Source organism: Aspergillus pseudotamarii, assembly GCF_009193445.1.
Source record: "Aspergillus pseudotamarii strain CBS 117625 unplaced genomic scaffold BDV38scaffold_12, whole genome shotgun sequence".
In the NCBI taxonomy this organism is placed as follows: Eukaryota; Fungi; Ascomycota; class Eurotiomycetes; order Eurotiales; family Aspergillaceae; genus Aspergillus; species Aspergillus pseudotamarii.
Window position 1 is genome coordinate 629,735 of NW_022475026.1, and position 15,359 is coordinate 645,093.

The following is a 15,359-nucleotide window of genomic DNA, read 5'->3' on the forward strand; positions in this document are numbered from 1 at the left end:
CCCCATTAGATTGACGACCAAGTCCCGAAACAACGGAATTGCGAAGCCTTCGCTCCGGTATCTATCTTCTCTCTTTCCTTTCTCACGTCACTTGTTAATCCGTTCGCTGCGGAGTCCTTGTGAACACCCTCTCTTTTCTTCTGCTGATATATATGTCCCTAAGCCCGGCCATGGCTGCTCCCCGACTTTTCCGCCCTGCAGCTCGTCTGCTTTCGTCGCGTCTCTCTGCTCCTCGCCGTCCGGCCTTCACCCAATCGGCATGCGCTCCCTCCATCCTGCGCTTCCGGGGCTATGCTACGGAAGGCGGTGTTAAGGAAGTCACTGTTCGTGATGCCTTGAACGAAGCTCTCGCGGAGGAATTGGAGACGAACCCGAAAACGTTCATCCTGGGAGAGGAGGTCGCACAGTATAACGGAGCGTATGGCTATCCCTTGAAAGAAACTCTGTCGAGTCTTGGGTCCAGCACTGACATTTGACCCTCATAGTTACAAAGTGACAAGAGGTCTTTTGGACCGTTTCGGCCCCAAGAGAGTCATTGATACGCCTATCACAGAAGCAGGCTTTTGCGGTCTAGCGGTTGGCGCTGCTCTTGCTGGCCTGCATCCCATTGTAAGTTCATATCGACCAGATACTTAACTGTCGACCGCTGGAGGCATCCTGTCAACTGACAAGCAGCTTCAAAATTTAGTGCGAGTTTATGACCTTCAACTTCGCCATGCAGGCTATTGATCAAATCATCAACTCTGCCGCTAAGACCCACTATATGTCTGGTGGTATTCAGCCCTGCAACGTCACTTTCCGTGGCCCCAATGGATTCGCCGCTGGTGTTGCCGCTCAGCACTCACAGGACTACTCGGCTTGGTACGGTAGCATTCCCGGACTGAAGGTTGTTTCGCCGTGGAGCTCTGAGGATGCCAAGGGTTTGTTGAAGGCTGCTATTCGCGACCCCAACCCTGTCGTTGTTCTGGAGAACGAGTATGTGTGACTAAAGCAAGTATGATGACTTGGGATATTCTAAACTAACAATGCATAGACTCTTGTATGGTCAAGCCTTCCCCATGAGCGAGGCCGCTCAGAAGGACGACTTTGTCTTGCCTATTGGCAAGGCTAAGATTGAACGTCCCGGAAAGGATTTGACTATTGTTTCTCTTTCTCGCTGCGTGGGACTGTCTCTGAACGCTGCCGCTGAACTAAAGCAGAAATATGGTGTTGAAGCCGAGGTGATCAACCTCCGCTCCGTTAAGCCCCTTGATGTCGAGACAATTGTTCAGTCGCTCAAGAAGACCGGCCGCATCATGTGCGTCGAATCTGGATTCCCCATGTTCGGCGTCTCCTCAGAAATCCTGGCTTTAGCTATGGAGTATGGCTTTGACTACCTGACTGCCCCCGCCGTTCGTGTCACCGGCGCTGAGGTGCCTACTCCTTACGCCGTCGGTCTTGAGCAGATGAGCTTCCCTCAGGTAGACACTATCCTTGGCCAGGCCACTAAGCTTCTACGCTTGTAAATTGGTTTGAGATGAGAAGTGGAGGAGATAAAGAAACCTGAGTAATCACCCTGTGTCTAGTACCCTTTTATCGTTGCATACATTTTTTTTTTTTTTTTTGTTTTCGCGGGGCTTACCGCTAAATTCTCGCGTTGGAAATCTGTACGACTATACTTAAGAACAACCTTATTTGCATTTTCAAGGGCTACCATGTAATATGTCCATATTATTTTCTCAAGATACGTTTCGTGTCTCTGATGGTGGTATTGTGGCATCTCTGGAATTCTATCGGATTCCTAAGAGGAGTATCCGAAAGCATTGTACGAAGGGGTATACTTTGAGTATCATCGAAGGTATTCATACTAGGTAGTACGCCCGGCACCTACAGATGATTATCCTACGGCCCTTGCAAGGTTCTAAAAAAAAAAAAAAAATAAGAAGTAGAACAACAAAAAGAAAAGGGCAAACAATCCCTAATCCGAATAAGAACGCCAACCATTTTTCGATGATCTTCATGGCGACCGAACCTACCCCTTGACCGCAGCGGCACCTATGGGTATATGTTTGGTGCTGACACAACCAGAGAAGCAGCCCGTCGGCTTAAGGGGATCATAGTAGGCACTACCCATTGTTTCACTCGCATATTCAGCATCCGTGTCACTTTCTGCATAATCAGGATGATCACTTGAGTCTTGGGTAGCCTGAGCACGTTGGCTTATATTAGTAATATCTGGAATTTCATCTTCGTCATCATCATCCCCAAGTACGTTCTTCTTCGTTGGTGCTGTCGGAGCGACGGGACCTTTGACAGTTGTAAAGGAGCTTTTGAACCCCCCTTTCTTGAAACCTCCGCCACCTCCGCCACCTCCGCCCCCGGTTCCCACTGCTGCACCGGCTTTGGTATCAATGACTCTTAGGCCAGCCTCTGCGTCAGCCCTCCTTTCCGCTCGCCTAGCTTTCTCCGCAGCATTTGGGTCTCGGGAGAGTTGTTTAAGGTCTTGAAGGCGTTTGCGATGCTGGTGATCGTAGGAAGAGATATGTGCTTCATACTCGGGATGTCGCGAATAGGATTTGTTGCAGAGTGTACAGGTAAAGGAGCTCAAAGCAGAGCGAGCAGACTCAGTCTATAACGAAGCTCGTGAATTAGTCAAGAGGGACCAAGCTTTCGCGGTTCATTAGTTGGATTGAGCCATACTTTGGGGGCGGGATTGGTAAAGCCACGCTGGTTTGATTGGAAATCAGCTCATCAACAACGGAATCTTCCACCATATAGCTTAACAGGGTCTCGGTGTTGTAACACGATAGACATACAGGTGCCATTTTGCTATAGTGCACAGCAGTGCGAAGGAAACGAATGAAAGATTTAGTTGTGTTGAGAAACCATGTGTGTTTGAACGATAATCTCACTGAAATAGGGGTGGAGAAAGGGCGACAAAACGAATTATGTCTTGGGGTGTTTTGATGTCGTTGTGCCTAAGAAGGTTGCTCAAAGATGAATCCAGACCCGCAGCTAGAGTAGGTAGTATGTAGTAGGACCTTCCTCTATTGGCTAAGCTTCCCCACCGGTAGCCTCCCAACCAATCGTAATGGCTGCATTGTTGGAAGCACGGATTAAAGTGATGAAATACTGCAAGAATATTATATCCCATTTTATACATGGCGATATTGATGATACCTCTATTCCGATGATTAAATAGAGGCAAAAAGTAGGGAAAAAAGAAAAACAGAAAGAAAGAAACAATTCGCTCCCCCAGTCCGCCTTGTTACCTGCAAAAGGCTGACGGGATTCAATCTATTATCATGACCTCCAAAGAAAGTATCTCGCCAAAACCCAAGGACATCGATACGCGCTCAACAATTTCTATGCAGGAGTTGGACCCCTCGCCAGTGCAGGATGAATTTCCCGATCTCGAAAGTGGCCAATACGTCTTTCAATCACAAGGCCGTCCAGCAAAGCTTGGGGGTAGATCAGAAGTCGGGCTGCCTTCGTTTAGCCTAGGTCTCCGTGGACACAACTGGGATTCATGGTGTATGTCCTGTTGACTATTTTGTGTTTTATTTGAGCTAACGGTCGGGTTACTCTAGTATCCGCACTTCAGAGATACTCAACGTACCCCCCCACCTTATTCTTTGCGCTACATTTCGCCAACACCTCCCTTTTCCCTCTAGCAACTCGGTCGGTTCTAGATAGTGAAACATATCTGCTTCTTACGAGACCCATCTATCAGTCCCCGGGGCTTGAGCATGTGGTCCTGACCGTTCCCATCCTAATTCATATCGCTTCCGGCATTGTTCTCCGCAATATTCGTTCTTCTCGCCGCCCAGAGATACTCCCTGAATTTCTGGCCACGGATGAGCCTGCAAGCGCGTCTAGGGTACTGCTTTGTTCCATTCCTTGGCGCCCATGTCCTCGTTAACCGTGTCACGCCTTTGATCGTCGATGGTGGGAGTTCGGGAGTGGGTTTGGGTTATGTGGCTCATGGAATCGCACGAAACCCTGTCTTCTGGAATGTGTACTATGTGGTCCTTGCCGCTGTTGGTATGTGGCATATCATTGGAGGTTGGGCTACTTGGATGGGTTGGAGGGTCACTACGGCTCAGAAGGGGCGAGGTTGTAAGAAAGGCTCACTTGAATGCTACTTGGGGTACACAGAAAGCGAAGAGCAGGTCAAAAGAAAGAGAAAAATGCGGTGGATAGTCAATGGCGTTGCCGCGGTAGGAACAGCTATCTGGCTCGCGGGCGCTCTGGGAATAGTTGGTCGTGGAGGCCAGGGTTCGGGCTGGGAGGCCAGTGGTTGGAATAAAATTTATAAACAAGTACCTATTCTGGGGCCCTTGCTATGAAATGGGTGCGTGGTTGGAGACTAGTTCGGACTTTATGTATGCAGAGAAGGGAGAGGCAAGCTCTTCTGTCGAAGCTCATGTATGTACAACACTGTAGTAAATAACAAAACTTGCTTGATAGCTCCATTAAGAGACAAGGAGGCAATTCCTTTCCCCAAACAATACGGACATGTATGTACTCCGTATGTTGTTGGCATATACGGGGTACTCCACGTGAGATTGTGTTGGAGATTTAATCATGGCCCGTGCGTTATCTCCGATCTCTGGTCATTTTTTTTTCCTTCCCTCGTTCATTCCGCGGACCAAACTTATAACCAACCGTTCCAAGATAAACACTTCTGTTGCCTTACGAATTGGGCTCTCTACACCGGAGCCGATGAGCTTGAGCTTCTGGCGTCCTTACCGTATCTCGACACTTCGCTTGGCCTTCGACTTTAGACGGCCCAATGCTCTGATCTTCCCTCGACTTAGAACGTCCCAGCTTGCCCCCGGCTTCCCATTTTCTATACGATATTGCTGTTCACGGTTATCAAACATGGCGGCAGAACCAGCGTCTGGTTTTTTAAGTCAAGTCGTTCAGTATGACGGCAAAGAATATCACGTGGTGAAAGAAGGGAATGCATTCATTCTGAACCCACCTTCCCAGGCTGCAGCCTCCACAGGAACAAGAAGAAACCTCAAAGCGGAGGATGAAGCTCAGTCTGTATTCTACAATCCTATCCAGCAATTCAATCGTGACCTGAGTGTACTTGCGATCAAAGCCTATGGGGAACATGTGCTGGCTTTAAAGAAGCGGAGAGCCGAAAGGAGGCAGAAAAGGGGTGCAGTGGATGGGAATTTAAAGGGCAAGAAACGGAAGAGGGAGGATGGCGATGAAGAGGAACCAAACGGTAAGGGAAACAACATTGACAACCAGACAGGAAGCAGTGATCATCTGGCCTCAGAATCGCAGGCTGGAGAAGATACCATGCCATCATTTACTATTTTAGATGCTCTGTCTGCTACGGGTTTGCGTGCACTACGATATGCGTCAGAGATTCCATTTGCTACTCGCGTGGTTGCGAATGATCTTTCGCCGTCTGCTATCAAATCAATGAAGTTGAACATCGAATACAACGGACTTGGAAAGCTTATTCAACCTAACACCGGTGATGCGCGGACTTACATGTACAGTACTCTTAACCCAGCCACCACTCAGGCCAGTGGACCGCACACTGGGAAGTTTGATACTATTGATCTGGATCCTTATGGGACGGCTGCACCGTTTATGGACTCTGCTCTACAGGCTGTCAAGGATGGGGGTTTGCTTTGCGTGACCTGCACCGATGCTGGGGTTTGGGCATCCAACGGGTACCCGGAAAAATCATACGCATTGTATGGCGGCGTGCCAACGAAAGGTACACATTCCCATGAAGGTGGGCTACGCCTAATTCTTCACGCACTCGCGGTGTCAGCTGCCAAGTACGGCCTGGCTATCGAGCCACTTCTATCTCTGTCAATCGACTTCTACGCCCGAGTCTTTGTCCGCGTTCATCGATCACCAGCAGAAGTTAAGTTTGCCTCTGGCAATACAATGGTTGTTTACAACTGTGATTCAGGCTGTGGAGCTTGGTCAACACAGCCTTTGACCCAAACGAAGCCACGACTGGATAAAAAAGGGAACCCTTTCTATCATTACGGATTCGCCCAGGGACCGATGGCAAACATGACCTGTGCGCACTGTGGGATGAAAACTCACATAGGCGGCCCAATGTGGGCGGGGCCACTACATAACCCTCACTTCATCCGAAGAGTTCTCGATATGCTTCCTGAGGCGGATAGAAGCATATATCAAACGGTAGACAGGATCGAAGGCATGTTAACTACAGCACTTGAGGAGGACTTGATTTGCAATACCTCTATAAGGAGTGCCAGTTTAGAGCCTACTATCTCCAAGACCAAGGATGCTGCACTAAATGATGATCCAGCTATTATTCCGCGCATGGACCCGGCTCTTCGAGAGCCGTATCCATTCTATTTCAGTCTGAGTGCTCTCTCAAAAGTCCTTCATACATCTACCATCTCTTCCGATGCTTTCCGTGGAGCTGTGCGACACCTGGGTTACCAATGTACCCGTAGCCACACCAAACCCAATACTATCCGCACAGATGCACCTTGGGATGTGATTTGGGAGATCATGAGAGAATGGGTCAGGCAGAAATCACCTATCAAAGAAAATGCCATTAAGCCTGGCACTGCCGGCGCTGCTATCATGGCGAAAAGCCGGCAAAACCTTCAGAAGCCGAACGAAGGCGACAAAAATTTATGTTTGCTGAGGCAAGAGATCGTGTCTGCCGCCGAAAATGGGAAGGATATCTCTGATGTAGTGACGAAAGTCGAAGCCGCGCTATATCGTTCCGGCTTCTGGCAGGTGTTGAACCAAAACGAGTCCGATTCTCGAGTTGCCAATATGCAGAAGGAGGCTCAGAGCACCAACCAAGCCCATGGAACATTTACAATAAAATCTAATACCAGCACGTTAGATGTTGTTTTCGACGAATCTCTAGGCAGAGAAGTGACCAAAAAACGACTCGTCAGATATCAAATCAACCCTCGCGCTAACTGGGGTCCATTAAATCGAGCGTCTGGGCGCGGGCAGAGCTGAGAATCCATGTCGTCCCGTATTCGACGGTGTGGTTTGTTTAGTAGCGAATTATTTATGGAATAGAATAATTCGTGGCAATGTGTGTCGGAGTTACTCTAATTATCTGCCTTAGATGTAGCATTCGCGTAAGACAAGTGAGGGGGGAGAAACGTATATATGCTTGGTCGATTGGTGTGACACAGTTCGCAATAATTGATTCGGAAAAAATTGATGTGGGTCAGTAGCACCTCAGAAAGAGGTTATTATACCTGATAAGCTCACAGCCGGGGATAATCTAATTCCAAGAAATGTGGTGGCCTATGCCAGGGGAGGATTAAGCAACAATGAAAAGAAATTATCTATACTTAAATACATATAATTTAGCCCAGCTTGATCGTCAAACCATTAGAATGTGGACACGGCTACTGCTACTGCTTGAGAATCACTGTGGCTGATGCTGACACTGACTTGTTTCACACCGGCCTGTTTGGCCGCCTCGGCTGCAGCACCATGAAGCTGTAAAAGATGTTAGTTGCATGAGTTAACCGTAAAATAAAGACAGGGGTAGACTCACATTAACAACCGGGGCCCCTGTTGCATCGCTAGTGATTTCGATGTCCTTTAACGGAGCACCGGCACCTTTGCTGCTAACACCAAGGGATTTGAAAACAGCCTCCTTCGCACTCCACCGTCCGGCAAATGATGCTTGGGGTGAAGCTGCCTTGCGACAGTATTGCTGCTCTTCAGCAGTGAAATTTCGCTCGATGAACGTCTCATTTTCAATATTGAGAGACTCCAGGTTTTCCACATCAACTCCCACCTTCGAGTTTTCAACAGCGTGAGCCTTCGCCAGCGACTCAACTACCTGCTTTGTGCTTTCAACTCCCTTACCGGCGACCTTTGGGGGAGCTGCAGGAAACTTAAGCTCGGAAGATTTCTTGTCAACAGTAACCCGATAATCAGGGTTGAGGAAGACTTTGCTTTGAAGCTCATCTTCATATGGCGCCTTGTTCTTAGCAACAAAGATGCTGTTGTTGATCAGGCCGTTGTGGAAGAACCGATACGCCTTCTTTTGTCTGGCCTCAACCTTGGCCTTGTAGGCCTCAAACTGTGCGCGGTCAAGAGCAGCGTATAGATACTTGGGGTGGATACCAATAACTTGTGCACCCTTCTGACCGAAACCGAAAGAGGTGACTGAGAATGCCTTCACACCATCTGTTTGAATACTGCGGCTGGGGTAGACAATGTAGTCGAACTTTTCGAGCACCTTGTCCACATTATCAGCGTTCCTGTTGCCAGGAACTAGGCCACTATCCAAAACCTGCAGGCACCCGTTGAACATCCAAGCTCCGGCGGCACCCTTGGGGTGTCCAGTCAGGTATTTCTGGAAGATACCCAGGACTGCGTTTCCCTTCTTACGGCCCAAATGCTTCATCTGCTGGCAAATGACATCCGATTCATTCTTATCATTTGCAACAGTGGAGGTACCATGGAAGGAAGCGACGTCGATGTCATCAACAGTGAGGCCCCAAGTGGCAAGAGCGCCACGCAGAGGAGCAATGCGGGAATCCTGCTTCCAGAAATTGTTGCCGAGACTGAACTGTGCATCCTTCTCCTGGCGGACGGCCTCACGCTCAATGTGTTGGGCTCGTTCGTGCATGTATTCAGACACGTTGAATGACTCAGAGTCTTGGGCTTTCATGGCCTCAACCTCCTCCTGAAGATATAATAACTCAGATTCTTGCCACTCCTTGATCTGCTTCTTGCGCAAATCTAACTGCCGGCGGCGGTACTTGATGTCCAACAAGGGCGATGGGAATTTGCCAGGGTTCTCCCGCGCAGTCGTAAGGACACCCTGACCGGGTGCAGGAACCGAGCGACCGATCTTGTCAGTAGCCGTAGTTGTCAAAGCAATAATACCGTGGATCGGCACCCCCATGTCCAGTGCGAGCTGAGCGCTCATGATGAGCTGCATACCGCAACCTTGCGATTCCATGAAGCCGGCACGAGTGGTCGTGGTAGGACGTGACATCTCCTGCGGTGTACGCCCGTGGGCAAATTCGTCCTCAGCATTACTAGTAGCCTTCATGTTGGCGAACTCATATGAGCCCTCTTCCTGGAAGTCATCAAAACCACCAACAAAACAGACGCGGGCCTTTCCTTCGACAATAGTCTCGTACCCGATGTCAACTGACTCCACAGCCGTTGCACAAGCACCAACAGGCGTCTTAATAGGTCCGGTAGAGGAGAGCAATAACATGTTAACCCACGCACTCATAGTGTTGATGAATGACTCCTGCAAGATATCCTTCTGAAGTGGCTTGTCTAGGTACCGATCCTTATACATTCCTCGCAAAGCATGGGTTCCTCCAATTCCAGAGCCGATGCAATTACCCACCTCAGATAAATGGACATACTTGTAGAACTCGTAAGGATCAGTGATACCGGCCGACAGCATCGCTTCAGCTGTACAGACAAGAACAAACAGGGTCACAGGGTCAACCTGCTCAATGATGTCGTCGGGAATGCCATACCGCTTAGCGTCCCAGCCAGTTGGCACTTGGCCTGCAACAAGGCGGTCAAACTGGAGAGCCTTGGGAATCAGGAGGTTGGCGCCCTTCTTGAGACGAACAGTGTACTCTCCCGACTCAGGAACTTCAAAGATCTCAACTTTGTCACCATGCTCTCGCTTAAATTCTTCAGCGGTTTCTTTAGAGGCCTCGAATGGATCCAGATCCTCCTCAATGACAATCTCCTGGAGCAGCTGCTTCTTCTTGGGGTCATACCCCTTGAATAGCTCAGGTTCAATGAGGCGGATACCAGAGTGCTCCAGAATATATTTCTCGTACTTCGGCTTGACATCTTTGTCGTCTACTGGTTCCCCAGTCTTTGCATCAACCCAGCCCGAGTATGACTTGCCTTTCAGCGGACCGTTGTGGTGTTTGATAAGCCCCATGATCCATGCCATTTCCACACACCCCTCAAGAGAGAATTTTCCATGAGCTTCCATTTCCCAGCGGGTTCGCGAGTTACCCCAAGGTCCGACTTCAGCGAAGCCAGTAACAACAACAACCTTGTCCAAGTTGACCATACCCCTGAGAGTTTCATTGAGGGGTTGTATTTCCTCGTCCCAGGTGGGGAGTTTGGGAAACTCGAACTTAATATTGGCTCGAGGCTCAGCAACAACACGCTTGTACAGCGCTTCACTGTCTTCTCCATTGACAACCTTGTTCTCGATGGCAGTTTCTTTGATGACCGCTTGGCGAATGTCGCTTGTTTCCATGATGTCGGTACGGAGCTTCGTCATAAGGCTTTTTAGGTCAGGAATGAATTGTAGTCCACCATTCAAATCGGCCCAAACAGGGTCAAGTTGACACAAATTGACAATTTCAGGAGCCATGAGACCCAGCAAATTGAAGGCCATCTCCTGCTGAGAGAAAGTGCGGACGCCAAGTTTCTCAACTCCTTCCGCGACCATGTTGTTTCCACTCATCAAACCCGTCCCACGAGTCCAGCCAATAACAGCACCGCAGATGGTAAGGTAGTTACTCCAACTCTCCGAGTACCAACGGTTGAAGAGCGTCTCCAAAGCTAGCTTGGACTCGGAGTACAAGCCGTCATTCCCGAATGTACCGTGGTTTGGTGATAGGGGAAGGATTACCTGGGCCGGTCGTGTTTCGAAGCCATTGCTCTGCTTTTGAGATTTGATACAGCCTAGGAGCCGCAAAAGGTTGGTCAACATGATGCGGTGAGCAAGCTCCGACTTGGAATCAATCGAATCGATCTCCCGACCATTTTCTGGGATGGCAGCGAACGGGACTACATAGTCAAGATCCCAGCCGAGCCCCTTCTTCGTATCATATATGTAGTTAACAAGGGCTTCTACATCTTGCTTGCTACCTTGGTTGAAAGGGACAACCACAAGCTGTGAGCCACGGGCACCGTAGCGGGCATACATTGCTTGGTAGTACTCCGTAACTTCACGCGAATAACGGCTTGTGGTAACAACCACCTTGGCACCACCGCTAATCAGGCCTTGCAGGACTTCCGCACCGATAGAACCAGCACCCGCGCCAGTCATAAGAACGTTCTTGCCCTGGAATGTAAGACCTGACCGCGCGGCTGACTCCATCACATCAAGATAGGTACCAGTGAGCTTCTTATTGTACTCCCACCCATGCTCGGTCTTCTTCTTGAGATGTAGAAAGGGAATGGTCTCGACCTTGCCAGCTCGAGGGCTGCCGTTGTACTTTTGACCAGACCGGCTCGATCTTTTCCCATTGCCGTTCTCTTGAGGCATAATTTGGTTCTCGTTCATGCTAAGGGCACGAATGACTTCTTTATAAAGCGCATTGAACTGTAACTGGGAAGATTTAGACAGACGATGTTGCCTGCGGATGAGTTTGTAGACACTGCGAAGATCATTTTGCACCTTCGCCCGGTTGCTGTACTCGGAAATGGGACCGCCTTCCGCCATTTGTTTCACGTAATGCTCCAGCTTGCGGGCGCTGGCTCGGGGAACCTCCTTATAACCAATATTTCCTCGGGCGTCAACAGTTGTCTGGGGACCAGTGGGGATCGCGACATCCTTGTACACGGGGGCAACCCCTAGAACTTCCTTGCAGTTCTCAATGAGCTGCTCACCAAGCTCCTTCGCCAACTGATACGTCTCGCCGCGATCAGTAGGACAATTGTCAATGTGATATTGCATGAAATCAAGAAGAAGCGGGTTCGACCGATTCATGATGCGGATACACTGGCTCACGATTTCACGATCGATGACCCTCAGTCTGCCAAAGATGATATCATAGTACATGCTCAAAGCATCCTGACGGGCCCAATTCCAGGACGAGTCATACACACGGGCCTTAAGAGGATCAAAGGAGGGCTCAATGCCGGAGGCGTAGAAATCACCGTGCTCCGCTTGCCAAAGATCTATCTGGGCCTGCAGAGCCCTCTGGGTCTCCTGAGAGGTGATGAAAGCTTTTTGGCCTGCGCGCAAGTCCATCTTCAGGTACCGCGCGATGATCTCAAGTTGCTGCTTGAATAAGGCCCGCTGATCCTTGGTCAGAGCATCGATTGCTGCTGGGTCCATCAGCATGCCTCCGGCTCCCGCACCACTGTCGCCACCAGCCACTGGAGCAGAGAGGCTGATTCCTGCGCTGGCGGCGTATTTGTTGGTCACATCATCGAGGTATGCCTTAGCGTCCGCCTCCGATCCAATACGAGATGCGGGTTCCATTGTAAGGGCGAGAAGGAGAACACCGTCTTGCCTGCCGGACCCCAGGCCCCATCGTGTTTCGAGGTACTTTCGAACGGCTGTAATGTTGAAACCTCCGGGCATCTTGGATGAGACTAAGCGAGCAATGAGAGAGGAGGATTGCTTGCCCAGTTGCCCATTGAATGTCGCCTGCATGGAAGCACCCAGCTCATCAAGAGGGGTGTCCTCTGGCTTCTCTGGTGTGGAACCGAATTCCTTGCCCAAATCTCCGAGAATTTCATTTTGCAAGGTAGATTTACCTAGAGAATAGGTAACGTCAGCTCAAGATATCATAGAGCTCGGGACGGATTCCCAAATACGTACCACCAACCAAGTCCTTGATGGCTTTGCTTAGAGGCACATCAGACAGACCCTTCTTCAGCTTCTGTGCGACGAGTGTCCTGAGCACATCCACTGCTGTTACTGGAGCATCCTCAACTGCTGCGGCGGGACCAGCGCTGGGAGGAGGGGCTGATGCGGCAGGAGCCGCAGTCGCTGTGACAGGAGCAGCTGGGGCAGGTGTGTGGCTTGCGGGGGGGGCCTCGGGCTCTTCTTCCACAGGATCTACATCATAGTAAATCTCCTTTGCATCCTTGTTATAGCAGAGTATTTGGCGTTGGACGGATGTGGCAGCGTCATATGCCTCATACTTTGATGCGAGCGTTCGTCGCGCCATTCCCCCTAGAGTGTCTGCGGGACCTATCTCAACAATCCTTTCCGTTCGTTTCTCCGCCAGGATAACATCTTGCGTCTCAATCCATCTCACTGGAGATGCAAACTGGTACGCCAGTAGTTCTACCAGCAAGGTGTGGGCGAGCTCCTGTTCGATTTCAGGACGCATCTTGAGGAGGGGATAATATATTAACAGCGGGAAGGAGGGTGATAATGGAAGATCAAGCTCTGATATGAATCTGCACGTTGACCAGTTCCTCAATCGTCAATTCGTCAACAGTTAGGCTAGACTTGTAGCAGCTGTCCAAATGAAACTGACTTGAGACCAAGATATAGGGCGAGAAAAAAGTAATTAAAGAGATAATAATAAGTTTAAGCCTAATTATAGGGAAATTGTCAGCGTGAGTTGATCTAAAGGTTTATTAAAAAGTTATGGTTTCCAGTGCCTTCTCTTGCCAAGGGCATAACCACTTTAAGTCAGAAAGAAGGAACAAAAGAACAAAAGCACTTAGTAGAGATAGTGCTAGACACGGTACATACTACTCATGTAAACGGCCTCTGGAAAACAGCAATCAAGCGGGGAAAAAAAAAAGGAAAAGGAAAAACAATGAAAAATAGAATAAAATGTGTAAAAAAAAAAAAAAATTAAAACACCGTGCGGTATCAGAGAAACTCACCCCAGTTGGGACCACAGGCAGTGGGGAGAATTTGCCAATGTGGTAGAAACAGAATAAACCAAAGAAAGGGAAAAGAATAATAAAGGAAACTGAGGTGAGAGAAGGTGAGATTGTGGATGGATGGGAACGAAATTATTGCTGGTGAGCTTTTGGTGAGTGTTGTTGGGGCGGAAGACTACTAGTACTCAAGCCAGCCAGCAGTATTCGTCACCTGTAACAACTACTAAGGTTGTATGCGCCCAATACAGTGGATGGAGTCTGTTGTCCCAAAAAGAACCAAAAAAAAAATTAATCGATTAATTATAAAGCAATTCCATGATAAGGTCCTTGTCAAGACGGGGCCACAGTTGAGGTGATGGGACTCGTGGTAATTTTCATACCTGGAAATACACATTCAAGATTGTCATTGGGTACTCATTTAGCTGGTGGATACCTGCAGCTACTACTGGCCGGGGGCGTTGATGAGGTGGTACCAATACCTGGACTACAAGTACTACATACATAGGTAGTTGGGTAGGCTAGGCTTTCTCACTGATTCTATCTAGTACATAGTAGTACTAAGTGGTTGATACCTTAAACTCCCATCACTCGAGAGGGGACCACCCCATGGGCTTATAGTGGAAAAGGACAGGGCAAGAGAGTTTGGAAAAATGAAAAGAGCAACGGCACTAACGGAGAAGATAAGTGCATAATTTTTCGTATACCAAGTACTGGTCCGCTTGAGTAGAAATGACCCAAACCTATCTGAAGGAGGAGCAAATGGGTATAAACCCCTTCCCCCTTCCTTCAAAATCTTGACAGTTAAGACTTGTAATCTTTTATTGTATTTTTTTTTTGTCGGTGGGGGGAGATATTCAGGTAATCAAAGTATCTTTCCAAGTTACTAAAGTACGACGAACCTTTATCAGGGTCATGTAGAAGGGAGGGCAACCGTTTGTTCTAATAAAGGATGCTTACTTAGTATTCAAGAGAGCGGGGTCAATATATCGATAGATAGAGGGGCAAAGTTCACACGGCAAGCACCGGATACTATCAAGTTGATCAATTAAGTCATATAGAGGTGAAGGGGGTATCAAGTCTGGCTCTATAAAGATGTACATCGTGTGAATACTTTGTTGGTGACTAGTGGTACAAAACTGTCAATGTCTCTTATCATGTTTATTGGGAAAGACGGGTTGATCTCGTGAGTTTTGCTCATCGGCTTGCCGGTAAGTACCTCACAAAGCTCGTAATCCTAAGCTGGTCTGGCAAAGTAGTAAATAGTGCTCCGTAAGGCCAAGTCCATGGAACGAATCCCCATCCCTCGGTGTGACGATCAACTCTATGGTATTAGGTACAGTATTGTCACGTCCCACTAGATCCAGCCCAACCGTTTTGGACCTTTGGGGAGGTTCCCCTGCCCGCCATACCTGATCTGGACGGTTCTCATTCAACCAGCCCCAAAGCTGCGGGTTTTTACCTCCGCCCGGCCGGTTCAACACAATATGTGTGCGCGCGTCTGTATCGGTATTTCTCTCTGTCTTTGGGGGAGCCCGACGACTACTTTGAATTTGATTTGATGTGTGGTGATGAGCACCGTTTTTGGTTTAACTATCATTTGTACTTACCTCTCTTTCTTTTTTGAATTTTCTTTTTTATGTTTTTTTTTAACCCCCAGCATTATTAACCTTCTACCTATTATCATTATTAGTATTATCGCCATCCGTTATTCATTTCTTCTGTGAACATAGTTTCTCCAGAACCCTCCCAAGGTCTCCCGCTCCTCCTCCCACTTACCTTTCTTGACTTTTTATTATTCT

At 48.7% G+C, this 15,359-nt stretch overlaps 4 protein-coding genes across 4 annotated transcripts; 2 read left to right on the forward strand and 2 right to left on the reverse strand.

The window, feature by feature from the left end:
• The first annotated feature begins 24 nt into the window (after nucleotides 1-24).
• On the forward strand, nucleotides 25-1,768 carry BDV38DRAFT_240500 (pyruvate dehydrogenase (acetyl-transferring) subunit E1 beta). Its single transcript, XM_032053904.1, has 4 exons — nucleotides 25-418; nucleotides 486-609; nucleotides 689-975; nucleotides 1,034-1,768. The coding sequence occupies exons 1-4, from the start codon at nucleotides 153-155 to the stop codon at nucleotides 1,503-1,505; spliced, it is 1,149 nt and encodes a 382-aa protein (XP_031916441.1). The 5' UTR covers nucleotides 25-152; the 3' UTR covers nucleotides 1,506-1,768.
• Nucleotides 1,769-2,011: 243 nt separating this feature from the next.
• On the reverse strand, nucleotides 2,012-2,804 carry BDV38DRAFT_280377 (putative C2H2 finger domain protein; the record flags this gene model as incomplete). Its single annotated transcript, XM_032059295.1, has 3 exons — nucleotides 2,012-2,608; nucleotides 2,680-2,706; nucleotides 2,796-2,804. 3 exons carry the CDS (start codon nucleotides 2,802-2,804, stop codon nucleotides 2,012-2,014), a joined length of 633 nt encoding a protein of 210 aa, XP_031916442.1.
• Nucleotides 2,805-3,284: 480 nt separating this feature from the next.
• On the forward strand, nucleotides 3,285-6,972 carry BDV38DRAFT_269340 (S-adenosyl-L-methionine-dependent methyltransferase; the record flags this gene model as incomplete). The annotated part of the gene is made up of 6 exons (XM_032056954.1): nucleotides 3,285-3,513; nucleotides 3,570-3,775; nucleotides 3,810-4,238; nucleotides 4,403-4,407; nucleotides 4,767-5,218; nucleotides 5,249-6,972. The coding sequence occupies 6 exons, from the start codon at nucleotides 3,285-3,287 to the stop codon at nucleotides 6,970-6,972; spliced, it is 3,045 nt and encodes a 1,014-aa protein (XP_031916443.1).
• Nucleotides 6,973-7,164: 192 nt separating this feature from the next.
• On the reverse strand, nucleotides 7,165-13,510 carry BDV38DRAFT_29159 (trifunctional fatty acid synthase subunit FAS2). The gene is made up of 5 exons (XM_032061776.1): nucleotides 13,424-13,510; nucleotides 13,203-13,261; nucleotides 12,536-13,140; nucleotides 7,526-12,471; nucleotides 7,165-7,467 (listed from the first exon to the last, which is right to left on the reverse strand). Exons 3-5 carry the CDS (start codon nucleotides 13,050-13,052, stop codon nucleotides 7,357-7,359), a joined length of 5,574 nt encoding a protein of 1,857 aa, XP_031916444.1. The 5' UTR covers nucleotides 13,053-13,140; nucleotides 13,203-13,261; nucleotides 13,424-13,510; the 3' UTR covers nucleotides 7,165-7,356.
• Between the last annotated feature and the right edge of the window lie 1,849 nt (nucleotides 13,511-15,359).

Bases quoted from the DNA above. Each gene is read 5' to 3' on its own strand.
- BDV38DRAFT_29159 (XM_032061776.1), bottom strand. From the start codon at position 13,052: ATGCGTCCTGAAATCGAACAGGAGCTCGCCCACACCTTGCTGGTAGAA. The intron at 12,472-12,535 runs GTACGTATTTGG...CCTATTCTCTAG, and splicing joins CATCAAGGACTTGGTTGGTG to GTAAATCTACCTTGCAAAAT. The intron at 7,468-7,525 runs GTGAGTCTACCC...CATCTTTTACAG, and splicing joins CAGGGGCCCCGGTTGTTAAT to CTTCATGGTGCTGCAGCCGA.
- BDV38DRAFT_240500 (XM_032053904.1), top strand. From the start codon at position 153: ATGTCCCTAAGCCCGGCCATGGCTGCTCCCCGACTTTTCCGCCCTGCA. The intron at 610-688 runs GTAAGTTCATAT...TTCAAAATTTAG, and splicing joins TTGCTGGCCTGCATCCCATT to TGCGAGTTTATGACCTTCAA. The intron at 976-1,033 runs GTATGTGTGACT...AACAATGCATAG, and splicing joins GTCGTTGTTCTGGAGAACGA to ACTCTTGTATGGTCAAGCCT.